Source organism: Aquila chrysaetos, chromosome Z, assembly GCF_900496995.4.
Source record: "Aquila chrysaetos chrysaetos chromosome Z, bAquChr1.4, whole genome shotgun sequence".
Classification (NCBI taxonomy): Eukaryota; Metazoa; Chordata; class Aves; order Accipitriformes; family Accipitridae; genus Aquila; species Aquila chrysaetos.
Window position 1 is genome coordinate 73702459 of NC_044030.1, and position 14723 is coordinate 73717181.

Genomic DNA, 14723 nt, shown 5'->3' on the forward strand with positions numbered 1-14723 from the left:
TGTATTCAGATACTTTAATTTATAGGGGTTTGAATTTTGGCTTTGATCGTTCTACAAATGGACCATATTACCAGTCTTTTCTTCTTCATGCATATCAGCCAAAACCTTATTTGACTATATGTGATATTAACTTCAGTTTGGCAGAAGACTGAAGCTTCATTAAAACAAAACAAAAAAATGCCCTGAAGCAAATGTGAATGTGTTAACAGTATGGAAAGTATCATCATACTTAAAATTAGTTACATGGTGGAGTTTAATTTTTGCCTTTCCTTTCTGTTAAAGGGGGGAAGGGGTGGTATCTCATAGCCTGACAGCCCCATGCCCCCAGGTCCAGCAACTAGCAAGGCTGAGAATGTATTCCCCATAGGCACATACACAAACAGACATACACAATACCTACATACAGCAGGCCACACAGATCAACACCTACAGACATGCTCAGCACTCGCAGAAACAGCACCAACAATCCTATCCTGTTTCCCTCTCTCGCTGGTCAGGATGGAGGTCTGCATATGCATACCTATATGTACAATGTGGATCCTTCCAGTAGCTGGGCTTAGACCCAGTAGCTGAGTCTAGCCCCAGCTACACTCCGTTTTCGGGTACAGACCTGCTCACAGATACCCTCTTCCCCCTGCGCACACACTGTCTATGCACCCCCACAGTAGCTGGCCTTGAATATACACTCCATCCAGTAGCTAGCTGGTCTGGGATCCTCAGTCTTTGCAGGTGCCTCACCCTTAGAGACACACACTGTCTTTCTGACAGGTGGTCACAACTTGCTTGGTCCTTCCAGTATCCAAATCCTCTTGTCTTGCCCTTAGAGACAGGCAGGTTCACAAGCAGGTCTCCCAGTCATCTCTCCAGCAGTTGGCCAGGTCTTCACCTGTCCCTCCAGTCACTGTCAGCTCCTGTGGTCTCACTCTTGCAAGAGTGAGATGTGCACACCCCTAGCTCGCAGGGTGCTTCCACTGGTGGGTTAGTCTGACTTGATACTTGCTAGCACTCACACATTCACTTACATAGCCTCACTTGCTACAGTTCCTGGCACTATGGATACATGGGCACTCTGACCCCTGGTCCCATTCCATCTGCTGGCACTTGATTTGACTTAACTCCAGTTGCTGCAGTTGCTGGCATCCCAGACACACAGGCTTTCTGACCTGTGGTCCCGCTCCAGTTGCTGGCACTTAAAATCCTGTGCACAGACACACAGAATAGAGAGTCCCTCACCCATGAAAATAGATGTGCTGACAGGGCCCAAAGGAGGTGAGGCTGCCACAGCTCCACGCTGTACCTTTGGTTTCTTTCCTGAAGATCCCATAATGAGCCTTGTGCAATTCCAAGAAGCTCTTCCCCTGCATACTTTAGTATGTCCTATCTTTCTTGAGAGTAACCCATCTCAAGCCGAAAGGTACTGAAGAGAACCACTCCCATCGGCTCACCTTGATGGGTTTCATACCTGGATGCTATGTCTGATGGCTCTCCTGGGAAGAGCCTGGATAGGGTGTCCGTTTCTCTGAGTACATAATTTGCTGTTGTGCATCTCTGGGCTTGTGGACATGAGCCTCTCATGGGTTGATTTTTCTACTGTGAGTAGATGGGTCTAGGTATTATTCAGGTTCCCCCACCTGCTGTTGTCTCTGTGTTCCTTTGTATGTGTGTATAAGCTTTTTATCACATAACCTATCTTAATACTTTACTGCTGAAATTCCTCCAGTTAGCTAGATCAATCTCTTATTCTTTACATTTTATAGAAAGTTTACTGGCATGATCTCTGTTCCTTACTTTCTTTTTGTGTGTTTGGAAACCACATTTCATATTCCTGTCAGCAGGTGAATGTTAATTAATCTTGATCTAAACCATATCCCAGACACTGTAGATGCTTCTTTTGTACTCATTTCCAAGGGTTTTATTTCAAACAGACACACACGCATATATATGCTGTATATTAAATCTCTAAGTATGATAGGTAGTGGAAAGATTAGGCAGCACATACTTCAAGACAAGTAGGAGGAGTAGAAATGGAAGTAGAGCAGTATAATATTATGCGAATTTCAGGAACCAATTAGTGGTGTATATTAAAGATCCTGCTGCTTCTAGGACATGAGGAAAGAATGTAATCATATGTAAATGAGATCAAACAAATACATTTCCCTTTCCTTGGTTATCATGCTTACTGATAAAAGAGTTGTTACAGTCGTTAGTAATAGTATACCTAGTTTATGCCTGCTTGGTGAGAATGATTTGCCAGAATTTTATGCCAAGTAAATGCAAGGTTGAAAAGATCAGTTCTCTAGAAAGGCAATAGCTTCTCCCTTATTCTGACAAGACCTAAAATTAATAATGAATACTACTTTCAATTGAGATGTTATCTTAAAGCGAGTAGATGCGATGTATACATTGTAATAGACAAATGCAAATTCGGAGAACGTAGCCTCATAATTTCAGAATTAAGGCCATAGATTGAGTCAATTAATTTATCGGTTTCTGTGCTTAATATTTTATAGATCCTATTGAAGAGGAAGATGCAAATGTTCTTTGTAGTTCAGTACAGGAACTACTGAAAGCAGCTGTTATGGCAGATGCTGATATTCTTTCAGAGACATTTCAGCTTTTGATGGATTCTGGCAAGGATCTTGGCAGAAAATTGTATGGTTTAGTTCCAGATGCGCTTTATCTTCCAGCACCACCATTGTACTGTCCTCAGCCAGCTTCTCTGAGTGAAGTAAGCATCCACGATAGCAGTTCCTTGGGTCTTTGTTTGAATATATTTATGAAATGATCATGATCTTTATTCTGGTTCCTTTCAGCTCATTTTTCTCTCTTTTTTCCATGTCTATTCATTTACTTAAGTAGCACCATAGTGATAAGAAAGTATGTGTGCCTCTGTGTTTTCTCCATAAAGTATCTATGCTCTAAAGAAGAAGGGAAATACTCTTAGGAGCACAAACAATGTTTAGGTCAGATTCCTTATTATATGTCCTTTCTAATTTGGGGGCTTGTTTTTGTCTTGGAATTTGCATTTTTCAGGAAAACTGCAATGACATTCTTTTAAAAATTGAGAGTGAAATTCGTCAGAAAGTGTCAGGAGTTCTTCAGCGAATTATCTTGCTCTTCCGGGCTGCTCATTGTTCCTACCCTGCAGCACAGTGGTATATTGCACAACTGAAGTGGGCAAGAAAAATTATGCAAAAAGTAAGCATTTAATTTGGTTTTTTGTAACTTGATTATCGGTTGTAAATATTACTGACAAGCTTGCAACTGCTTTGCTGAAGCATTCAGTCTCATCTGGACTTTGATGTCAGGTTTTTTACATGTTGTCTTCTAGTTTTACACTGCATGTTCAGCTCTTTTAGGAAACCAGAACTTAAAGATACAGAATATCTACTTCATAAAGTGTGTGCTTCTACTGTCTTTCTGTACCCACTTGGTAATGTACAGGCTCATTTCTTTCTCCATTTCAAAGAAACAAGCCGATTTTAATTGGGAGTTATAGCTGTTAACTGAAAGTGTGTTCCAGATCACTTAGGGTTGAATGTAACAGACAACATGATGCTCACTTCAGGTAAAGTGGTCACCTTAGTGCGCAATGCATAGGAGTTACAAGATCTCATTCTACTCATGTGCCTTCTGTTTGCACAGAACAAAGCTCAGAATATATTGATTAAAAAATTTTGTGTAAACTTAGGCTTTTCTTAGGTCATTGTTACGCAGCCACTTAAAAGAAGGTTGACTTCCTACAGAAGGGGGTGTGTCTGCCTGCCTGCCTTCCTTCAACCCCCCTGCACCAGCATTCATGCAATGATCCAGATCAGGAACTGGTCTGACTGACAAATATTTCCTTCTGTTTGCTCATTGCGTGGTCACATGCTTAATGCTGCCATGGGGAGGTGATCAGAAGTACCAGCTGAAACAGGAGGGAAAACTAGTCTGCCTTGGTTGACAGCAGCCTGGACTGTGTTGGATTAAACTGGTTTCTTAATTGTGGTCTTAGTTCTTCTTAATACTTTGTTGCTCTTGTATTTCATGGTAATCATGAATACGATGAGTACCATGTAGATGAAGGCATTTTTTGTGCCATAGCTCATGCTGAACATATTCCTGTAAGTTAATTTTCAGAATACTGATCTGAAGAAAATGGAAAGCAAGCTTGAGGGAATTTTACTGTTCTTGGCAGTATTCTGCTAATAACTGAGAGGCTGTACGTTTAGTAGTGATACATACAAAACTTTAATTTTTATTTCCACTTTGATTGTTTATTTTTTTATTTATTTTTATTATTTATAGATTCGAATGAAAGGATCTCTTCCTTTGCTAAGTCCATTCCCAGAGACTTTGCTTCGTTACTCCAATTTCCGCACTGTTTTCTATAGATCTACATCTTCTGGAGACCATCAGTTTGATGATATTACCTGTAAAATTTTAGGTCTGTATGCAATAGAATAGAATCATTTAGAACTGGAAAAAAGAACAAGTGAGAATCCATAGGTGCAAAGAAACTCTTACTAGTTTGAAATAGTATACTGCAATGTGTGCAGAAACACATTCCCATTCCAGCTTTTATGTTAGTTATCAAAACTCTGAATCTGAAAGTTGTTGCTCTGGATTGTTGTGTGTGTTACAGATCTGGCCGATGTGAAAGAAATGAACGCTAAGTGGTACTAAATAGCTCTAGCTGCAGAACAGTATTGAAAACTCAAGAATGAATAATTTTTTTCTTTAACTGCTGTTTGTTAATTCCTTTCTTCTAGCTAAAAATCTCAAGCTGTTTTATTTCATTTATTAAAACAGAATCTCAACATACTGCATGTTTGTGTCATAGGTTGGTTCAGAGAGCTATGTGCATTGTGTTGGATGTTTCATGTTCGTGAAAGATTATCTGACAGCTGCAGGCGGTACCAAACTGCAAGAGAAAATATTAACAATCATAAGGTAATTATATTACTAATATAGTAAAGATACAATTTAATTGCATAAAGCTATAAGAAGACTTCTAAATGTCTGCTCTATATTTCTGTGAGAACTTTTATTTCCTTAATAGGACAAAATTAGCACAGTGCCATAATGTGCGTTATTTGATGCTACAGAATAATGCTGTCCATGTGAACTACATCTTTCTAATAGCATTTCTGTTGGGCTTTTGCTTTGTATTTAACTCAAGTAATTGAAGAGATACTGCCAGAAGAGCAATAGTTTCTACACTTGTTGTCTACCTAAGTATTTACTACTTTTTTTTTTCATTAGATTAAGATATTTGGGGTGTTTCCTGACCAATGTCTATTTAATGCACCAAAAAATGTTTTTTCCAAAAACAATAATGAAAAATATTAAAATTTAATTATGTTTTCTCTACTCTATACCTTCATCAGTTGATGTCAGAGGTCAAGGAAGAAAAAGAAACAAACTACTAGCATGGTACTTGTCATATATTCTGTAACAGTGCAGATGTTGATTTTTGTCCTGTCTAGTTTAGCAACTCGGCTGTCCTTAGCAAAGGTTGCTTCCTTTAAAACAAGTCCAAAATTTCTTTTCACCAGAAAAATCAAGCTTAAATAAACAGGATGGCTCTGTTTCACATAGTAGAAGATTCTGATTTTTATGACCTTTGTGCGACAGTGACAAATGAGATAGAAACCACTGTCTGTTTCAAAATAAACTGATCCATCTTAAAAGCCTCTTGGCTGGCTTAAATATCTTGCTCCCAAGGAAGATCTTATGATCACCTCAAGTCACAGTAAAATTATTTACTTCCCCTGGTAATTCAGTATAATTAGTTACAGCTAGTTTAGTCAAATCCTCAAGCTTTACTCTGAATGACTGCAAACAGATTCTTCAGCAGAGTGTTACTGTTAACGGAATTAATTCCTAAGCTAGTTTAAAAAAACCTCTTTTTTTCTTTCTTTCTTTTTTTTATATGTTACGGTACATTACAACCTTGATCTGTCTCCTAGCATCATATACTTCTCTGGCAGTTAAGTTAGAGATTTTTATTTTCTGTTGGCTGGGGAAGAATCATTACAATTTGCCACGTATGAATAATTGAGCTGAAATACATTGTTCATACCAATTAATGTTTCTCTAGCAAGGTGTTTTTTTTAGGATCTGAAGAAGAATGAATATGATGCCTCCACAGTTGAGCATTGTCTGAATGCAGTGGAGTGGGCTTGTCGAATGCTTCCTTTCTGCAGGTTCATGAATGTTGAAGAATTAGTTCAAGATGTTATTTTGAGTCTGCTTGGAGAATTGCCACCAATGAAAAAGGTAAAAGACATTAAAGCTAGAACAAAAGCAATAGAGATCATCACAAATGTTTCTAGACTTTCTAGTGATGTAAGTTTTGTTGGGATTTATACCTTACTTGTATGTTAGCTACTTTAAAAGATACTTTATCTTGTGCAGGTGGCAGAGATTTTTGTAAAAGCATTTCCTGATCCTGAAGATATAAGAGTTCCACTAAGGGATAAATATCACGGACTTCAGCAGCGACTCAGACACAGTATTGTTAAAGGTAATCCTTCTTCCGGAAATATTGAACTAACTTTCTTTTTTACCCTACTTATTAATTAACTTGTGACAATACCCTCTTTCATACCCCATGTAAAACAATTATTATAGTTTTCAGTCAGACAGCTTTGAGAGAATTTTGCGGCAAATTCTGTATTTTCTTTCTGATATGTCTATAGCAGTAACAGAATATCATGACTTCCAAGTTGGTTGTGTTTCTTCACTTTATTACAGTTTCCGTCTGTATTTCTAAATGGCTATAATTTAGGATGATTCAAAGTTCATTCATGTCTCAATTTGAGAGAATAATTGAAAACTGAGAGTTTGTATTTAAAATCGCTTGTCTTTTTGGTAGGTCCTGAAAGTGAAGAAAAGATGTCTGTTGTTATACAGGCTACTGAAAAAGTGAGAATGACGGCCTTGAGACGTGTAATAAAGAACATAGGCCCCATAGAAATTAATATTTGGGAACCAGCAGAAGAGGGAGCAGCAGATGATGAGAAACACTGTTATGACAGAGTCTCATTAGGCACTAGTCTAAGCAGAAGCACACTTACTGATCTTGGGAATCCTCAGGTATATAGTGATGCTGACACAGCAGATACACTTTCTGATGGTTTGTTTACTGAAGAAACAAGAGCTCAAACACCTTCACTCCAGAGGTATGAAAAAAATTGCAGCAGAAAGCTTTCTATTCTTTCTATTTAAATAAAAAAAAAAAAAGAAAAAAAAGTTGCCTCTTATTGTTCAAGTAATCTTTCCACCAAACAGGATAATTGTCACTTTGGGTGATTTATCAGATGAAGAATTACAAATTTGGCAAATCTTAGAACTGCCAATGTTGTATCAGTTACTATGTGACTGATACGTTATTGAAATGTAAATTCTTACCAGCTGTGAGCACTTTCATATATGATACTGCTGAGTTGCTGTCTCTGTAAAAACTATGGATTTTGCATTTGATTAATTTGCCACATTAACACTGTATCAATGTAGATTTGTGGTTGTTAGTTTCCCACTTTTAACGACAGAGGAAGTAAAAGAACTGATGTTGCATTTACTTATTTTTTCATGTAATACTTTTCAAAATGGATTTTGGTGTTAACGGTACTTATGTTTGTTGTCTTACAGGAATAATGAACATCAGACACAAGGAGAAATACGTAGCAAAAATATCACACACAAGATAAAAGCTCTTAACTGGAAAACAAAACATAAAGTATATGGAAAAGACATGTGTAATCAATGTAATTTGCCTATAGTTGGTACATGGGAATTTGAACGTGATGATGATGAATATGTTATTTTTTTAGAACTCTTTTTGAGTTACATTCTTGAGAGAGACCTGATAAAGTATAGTGACCTTGGAATTCCGTTTCTTACTAGTTTTTCTGGACTTCTTCGAGAGCATGAATTAAATTCTCTCTTTTTTGATGTTCATACAACACTAAAACGTCGACAAGGCAAAACTAGAAACCAAAATGTGTTTAGAGCAGGGTCTTGCTATACTGTCACCCTGGCATCTTGTGATTCTGAAACAGCATCTGTCTATAATGAAAACCGAAGTATTTTGGAAAATCCAACCCTTGTACAGTCCATTGTACAGACAACAGAACCTTCTGTGTGTAATCTAATGAAAGGACTTAATGAAGGATTATTTGGTTTAAAGCACAAGTCAATTTACAGAGCTCAGAGTGTCAACCAAGGAGTCACCGTTGCACCAGCAAGCCAGACCTTTCCTAACCATACTTCCTCTAGCCTGCAAACTCAGGCAACTTCTAAATACATTTACAAAACTGTTGATATAGTTGATATTGTACCAGGAGAAGAACTGGCTATAGAATTGATGGGTAAGTTGAGCAGTATTGCAAAATTGCTTGAGTGGATGATCAGATGGTCTGATAAAAGACTGCTCTGTGGTTCCAATAAACAAGATTCCTTAGAAGAGGTTCTCCCGATGATACATGTGAAAACATCAGCACCTGCTGTCCTTACTTCTTTGTGGCTGTTAGAACAGTTACACAGAGACGGCTCTCAAGCAATGAGCATGAAATTTAAGGTAAGAAAAAGGATGGGTGAGTGTCAGTGAAATTTGTGAGTTAGTTATGCCAGTAAAGAAAATCACACACATCTTTTACCTCATAGTTCTGTTCCCAGTAAAACCTGGAATATTGATTAACAGCCTTTCCTTTAAGGGTTGCTAGGAAAAGAGAAACGTTCCAGGAATACTGGAATTCTGTCTGTAGGAAGACTTTGGTTGGAGATTAAAATTCTCTTTGGAAATCCTGTTTAAAATCTAACTCATTTATCCAGATACCACATTATTTGAGCAAATTCCTACAATTTCGGCCATTGTGTCTAATCTTAGACATCATCTTTGAAGAAACATAGTACTGGAGATCGTGGAAAAACAAGACAAAGAATAAAGAAATAGTTTATCTGGGGACACTTGAATTTAGATTAATTTGTCTTTGAGACAGATACAGTCTGACTGGAGTATTTAAACTAGTTAAAGATTGATGAAAAGGGAATTTTCAATTTCTATCTAGCACTGTTACACAGAGTTGGAGAATGTATATTAATCCCAAATAAGAGAATTGCCAGAAGAACATGATGAGTATTGCTTTATTTTATATTTAGGGACAACTGGATCGCTTATCCTCTTTAAGTCTACATGTGAAAGGCTTTCAGGGGAGAGGGTTGTGTGGTTTTTTGGAGAAGGCTTTTCTCCCAAATTAAAAGCGGTTTTGTCTTGGTTTTGGTTTGTATTTTCTGGTTTCTGACAAGCACCACCTGTATTTTACTTACTCCCAAAATTTTGTGCGTGCATCTAACTGCATGATGATACAGCTTTTTGCCTCTCACAGTGTCTTCCATGATAATTTTAGAGTTTTGTATTACATGTGATGAAGGCCAAATCTTACCGTATATCTTTGTATAGAGTATATTTAATTGTCACATAGTGTCTTTGACAGTTGGTTCTCAATTGATGCTGACAGATGTCTCTTATTTTATGTTTCCTTTGGATAATTCAGAGGATCATTGCTTCACTTAATGCAAAAAGGGGCAAAACTCAAGTTCCACAGGCAACTGCAAATCCAGAATTTCTCAGCTCTATAATAGAGAAAAGGATATGAAGTTAAGCATAAATATACTATATGAAATCATTGGGTGTTTTTTTGAACTATTGGGTATCTTTTTTTTAAACTAGTGAATTTTCATTATTATTATTATTATTATTATTATTATTATTATTATTATTATTAGAGTCCGGATAATCAATATCTGAAAGAATTTGCATCTCTATCAGAAGCCCAGTCTAGGACAGAGAAAGAAAGCAGTATGGATGAAGGCTCTTCCGTACTGGCCAGTCCACCTCTTGATATCCAGAGTGTACAAGCCTATGATGATCTTTGTGAAACTGGTTTGGGGTAATTCTTTTTTTAACCTAAGAAATCTGGTTGGTTGTAATTCCTCAGCTAAGCAGCATGTCAGTATTAAGAGTTCTACTGTTATTATGTGTTATATACATGTTAAATTTTGAGTGCAGAGTCAAACTCATGCATATTGTTCACAGCTGCATGAAGCACATAAAATATTCTCCATCAGCAGACATACCTCTAAGTAGAAAACAATGAACGATGTAGCTGTTACCTATGAATTGAATTGTACGTGGTTGTTCACAAACTTAGTGATGTGGAAATGGAATCTGGACTTCTGATATAATTGATATCATGGCTTTCTCAAAGAATTCAGATAACTTTCACTCTCTTTAGTGTAATTTTCTTTGTGTTGAGATGAAAGTTCACAACATCAGTTTATTTTTCTCTGGGTCTGTAATCTAGCTATGTTCATATGTGTGCCTGTCAAAAATAGATGGAAAAGGCAGTAAATATTTTATTTGTTAACATCTTACAGAATTCTGAAGATGGAGATGCCTTAACCTGATGTCCTTTGTGACATTTCTGTTCATCTTCTGCTGCACTAAATAAACAAAAGATCTTTGGTATTAGTATTCTGAGACATTATTCTGTGTCTTCTCTGACAATTTTTTTTTTTTTTTTTTTTAATAAAGGAAGTTTCTGTGAAGGAGATAAATGTAATCTTAACCCGATGATTTTGAAGTCATGGTGCAGTTTATGCCTTCCATTTTTGGTAGATCGTATGCGTTGGTTACATTTTTCTGGAAATAGCCCATCTGAAAGACTGTACCATTAATGTCACTAAAATATCACAGCTATACCAAAAAATAATATTAATCTTGGTTTAAGTTAAATTCAGAGAGAAAATTTACGTGAACATTGGTTATATCACAGCAGTGTTTTTTTACAGTTATGCACTAGCCTGCAATCTGAGAGGAACAGCATACTTAAATGAAGTCAGATACTTATACTATTTCTATTGTTAATTACCTTTTGTAATTCCAATTACCAGAAAGTCTACAAAGTCAAAATACTTTGATAATAAGGAAATTGATCATGGGAATTATTCTGTACCTCATATGACTGAAGATGTTAATGAAGTGGGACCATTTTTTCTGGAGGAATTAGGTGTAACATCAGAAAGAGGTTTGTTTTTATGGTATATCCTTTTACTATGGTCTGACATATAAAACAGTAGGAGTTTTGCCTGAACAGGATTATATGTCCCTCTGTTTATTGAATCCAAAAATAGAAATAAGTTTTCATTGTTCTATTGAAATTATTACTGTATCCGTTTTATATTATAACTAAATTTTATACAATTGCATTCTCAAGACTTTCTGATCAGTTTTTCACTTACATAACTTCTTTTTGCTGTAGAGATAGGACAATGTACAATAACATATATCATTCTCTCATTTACTTTCATTTCAAAAATATTTATGCTACTGTGTAAAATAGGATTTGAAAATTTTGAGAGCTGAATATGCATAGCTTAAGTTTATCATATTCCTACCATGAAAATAAGCTGCCTTTTTTTTTTTTTTTTTTTTAAATTCCAGGTGCATGCTTCATGACTACTAATAACACAAATTTTGAATTTGCTGAGCCATCTCTCAGCCCCTTTCTCCTCACTAGGAAAAAAGTGGACTAATGTGACTGGTTGGCAGAAATCACGTAACAGTGCTGTACGTCATATAGTTTTCTGATTTAGTGTACTTGTGTTTATTTTGTAGAGTTCTTTGAGGAGCCATATGAAACTCCAAAGAGCTCCGATAGCTCTGTCAAGATCAAACCTGTAGAACATCAAAGAGGAAAGGCAAGTTACCATCTTGCATAGAAGCATCAAATTATTATGAATACTCTTTTCAGAATATCCTGAATTCCTCAGTATACTTAAGAAATTGAGAGCAGGCTTACAGCGTTTAGGATTGGTGAATTTTTTTTCCTGCTTAAATCAATAGTAAAAGTCACAAGTAATTAAACAGTAGTGAAGTGAGATCTTCTGTGAGCACTTTTGAAAACTAATTAATTGTTTGTAAAACTAAATATGTGTATGCCTATATATATTATATATATCAATATATTACATAAAAATTACATTAAATCTATAGAATGTATAATACTACATATAAATATATAAGACTATGCATGCACACATATATACAAAAGCATGTAACTTGAAAAAAACCAGATGATCTTCTGGTTAATAGACCAAACTTTTGTGGGTATTTTGTTATACTAGAAAGCTGTATTAACAACTTTTTTTTCTTTGAAAATGTGTTCTGTTTCTGAAATTGTCACAGGGTAGTTAAGTAAAGACTCTACCACTTGTTTGCATGCTTGCTTGTTTTTAAATATATTAAAATGTTTATTTTTCTCCTGTCTGAAAACTCAGTCTGGATCTGTAAAAGAGCCTTGTTTTTTCATTCATTGTCTTTGGTCATAAGTCTGCGTTCTTTGAAAATGGCTAAGGGCTATTATGCTGAAATGTGAATTGCAATGCCATCACTTTACTTGCCTTTAGTACTCTAGATTCAGCGCTGTTAATGGGATTAGAAACAATAAATGTATTGTGGTCTTCAATTCTGCAATGCATTTTACTGTAGTGAATGTGACGTGTAGAATCCTGCATTTGTTTCAATTTTTTAGTTTGTAGATAGTTTGTGTATAATAGGGTTGTTTCTACATTTTCATCTTTACCTAGGGGGTACAAGATTAGCAGAGTATATTTCCAGGATACTATATGGTATGAATTTGAAAATAAAAAGTCATAATAATGACTTAAAAAGAAAGATGGTCAGATGGATCATTAAGACATCTCCTTATTTCTGATTTGTAACTGTCTTCTGATAAGTATATAATTTTGATTATTTTTCAGCCAGATTTTTTTAAGTAGCTGATTAATCAGAAGTATGTTTGCCTTAGGCTAATAAAGTAATACCTTATTGAAGCAGAAGGGGGATATAAAAATTTACAAGTTCAGTTACATCTTTTTATATTCCAGCAGGTCTCCATTTCAGGTATAGATAGTCCCCAGGAAGATCAAAAGGCGGAAGAGACAAAGGAAGGAAAGGGTGAACAGAATGCGTGAGAGAATTTTTGTTGTTGTTTTAATTTGTCTTTTAACTTTGCTTAAAAATCAAAAGTAGTTTTGTTAATTACGGTATCCAGTGAAGTCTCAATGGGTTCTTGCTGTTGTTTATAGCAACCAGTCATCTTCTATTTCACATGTACAGGTATTTCACATATACAGAGTGCTGGGAGGATGAGTGGTTATTTTAGTAATGATCAAATAAAAGAGGCATGATGTGTGGGAACGTGTATTTTATATCTGGGAAAAGGATAGAGGAGAACTGGAAAAGCTTTCAGATACACAATTCGTTCTCCAGACCTGAAATAGGAGCAGCGTATTCAGATTAAATACAGGTGGAGAGCTGTTATTCTAGGAGATTTTAACAATTTGTTGAACAACGTAGAAGAGAGGTTGGTGTCTAGGAAGCAGAAGGTGAGATAAAAATGGATATGGATGATAAGCTTGTTAGCTCATGAAAGAGGGAGGGAGGGAGGTATTTCACACAAAGAAATTTACTTCATTATGGTGTTTTTTGAATTTAATTTTTTAAAAATACCTCTACATTTATAATATAATGTATATTAAATTATAGAAACAGTCCATAAACCTGATTGTCACATCATCTGTTTGAATAAATTACTGCTCAGTTTGATTTCTCTGAAGTTTTTCAAGGGAAGAAATACTATATTCTGTAAACACAGGATTTGTTATGTTTACCATGAGTCATCTTGGTCTTTTGAGATTTTTTAATTTGTGTTAATGACGGAAGAAGATCAACCTATTTTTATTATTTCACTTAGCTTTCTTATTGAAGCCACCAAATTTCTAGTAATGAAACCTTTTCCTCTGATATACAGTGCCTGAATGTCTTAATATTTAGAAAATCTTATTAATTGTGGTGGCATATAAATAAATATTCCTGTGTATATATAAAATTTGTGGGAAAAATTCTAAATGGCTTAATTTTAGAAAGAGTTAGAATCCTCTACTATTTTAAACTGATGTGTTTTTGTTTTGAAAGAAAGAAAAATAACTACACATAAGATGAGCCTCAAGGATTTCTTATCATAACTGGCTTTTCTTTTTTAGGAATGCAGATTGTAGTGATACTACCTGTAGCTTAAATTGCATTTTCTCTTCTTTTGTCAACTCAGATCAACCTCTTTTTTGCCTGCTGTTTGTGTTGAATAGCCGGAACCTTTTCAGTGCTTTTGTTTGCACCAGTTTCTGATTGCTAGGGAGACAAAGCATGAATGTCAATATTTACCAACTCAAATGGCACTATAGTGCAGTAATTGAAGCAATGCAGATCGGTATAGCTCTGATCAGGTGGCTTTCAGTTATTGTATCTCATACTATTTGAAGTACTTTTTCAGGAGGTTAGAGATAGACACTCACACACATATATGTATTTAAATGTATATAAAATGAAAATAAACAGCATAATAAATTATTGTAGTATTGTAGTATTTACAATATGCTTTTTTTTCTTTTTTTTATAGCATGCACGTTGTTACTAGTACCATTTCTCAGTCATTCTCTTTAGAACAAGGTGCAGAAGTTCCCAGGTAAGATAAACCTATAATGTGTTCTATAATAAAAAATGGAATATCCCTGTTAAATTTTCAGTCTGAAGTAATGTGATGTGTAGATTTGATTACAAAATATTTGCAGGTATAGTATATTGTACCTGCAAACTGTAGTACTAAGTAGTCTTT

General features: G+C 35.5%; 1 protein-coding gene across 1 annotated transcript in view; it reads left to right on the forward strand.

The window, feature by feature from the left end:
• CPLANE1 (ciliogenesis and planar polarity effector 1) overlaps positions 1-14723 on the forward strand; it is a 61877-nt gene that overhangs the window by 21221 nt on the left and 25933 nt on the right. Inside the window, 13 exon segments of the mRNA XM_041120886.1 lie at positions 2511-2728; positions 3034-3198; positions 4291-4429; positions 4826-4935; positions 6103-6264; positions 6403-6511; positions 6863-7169; positions 7639-8566; positions 9775-9938; positions 10942-11075; positions 11666-11748; positions 12937-13019; positions 14508-14573. Coding sequence (XP_040976820.1) covers positions 2511-2728; positions 3034-3198; positions 4291-4429; positions 4826-4935; positions 6103-6264; positions 6403-6511; positions 6863-7169; positions 7639-8566; positions 9775-9938; positions 10942-11075; positions 11666-11748; positions 12937-13019; positions 14508-14573 — 2668 coding nt within the window.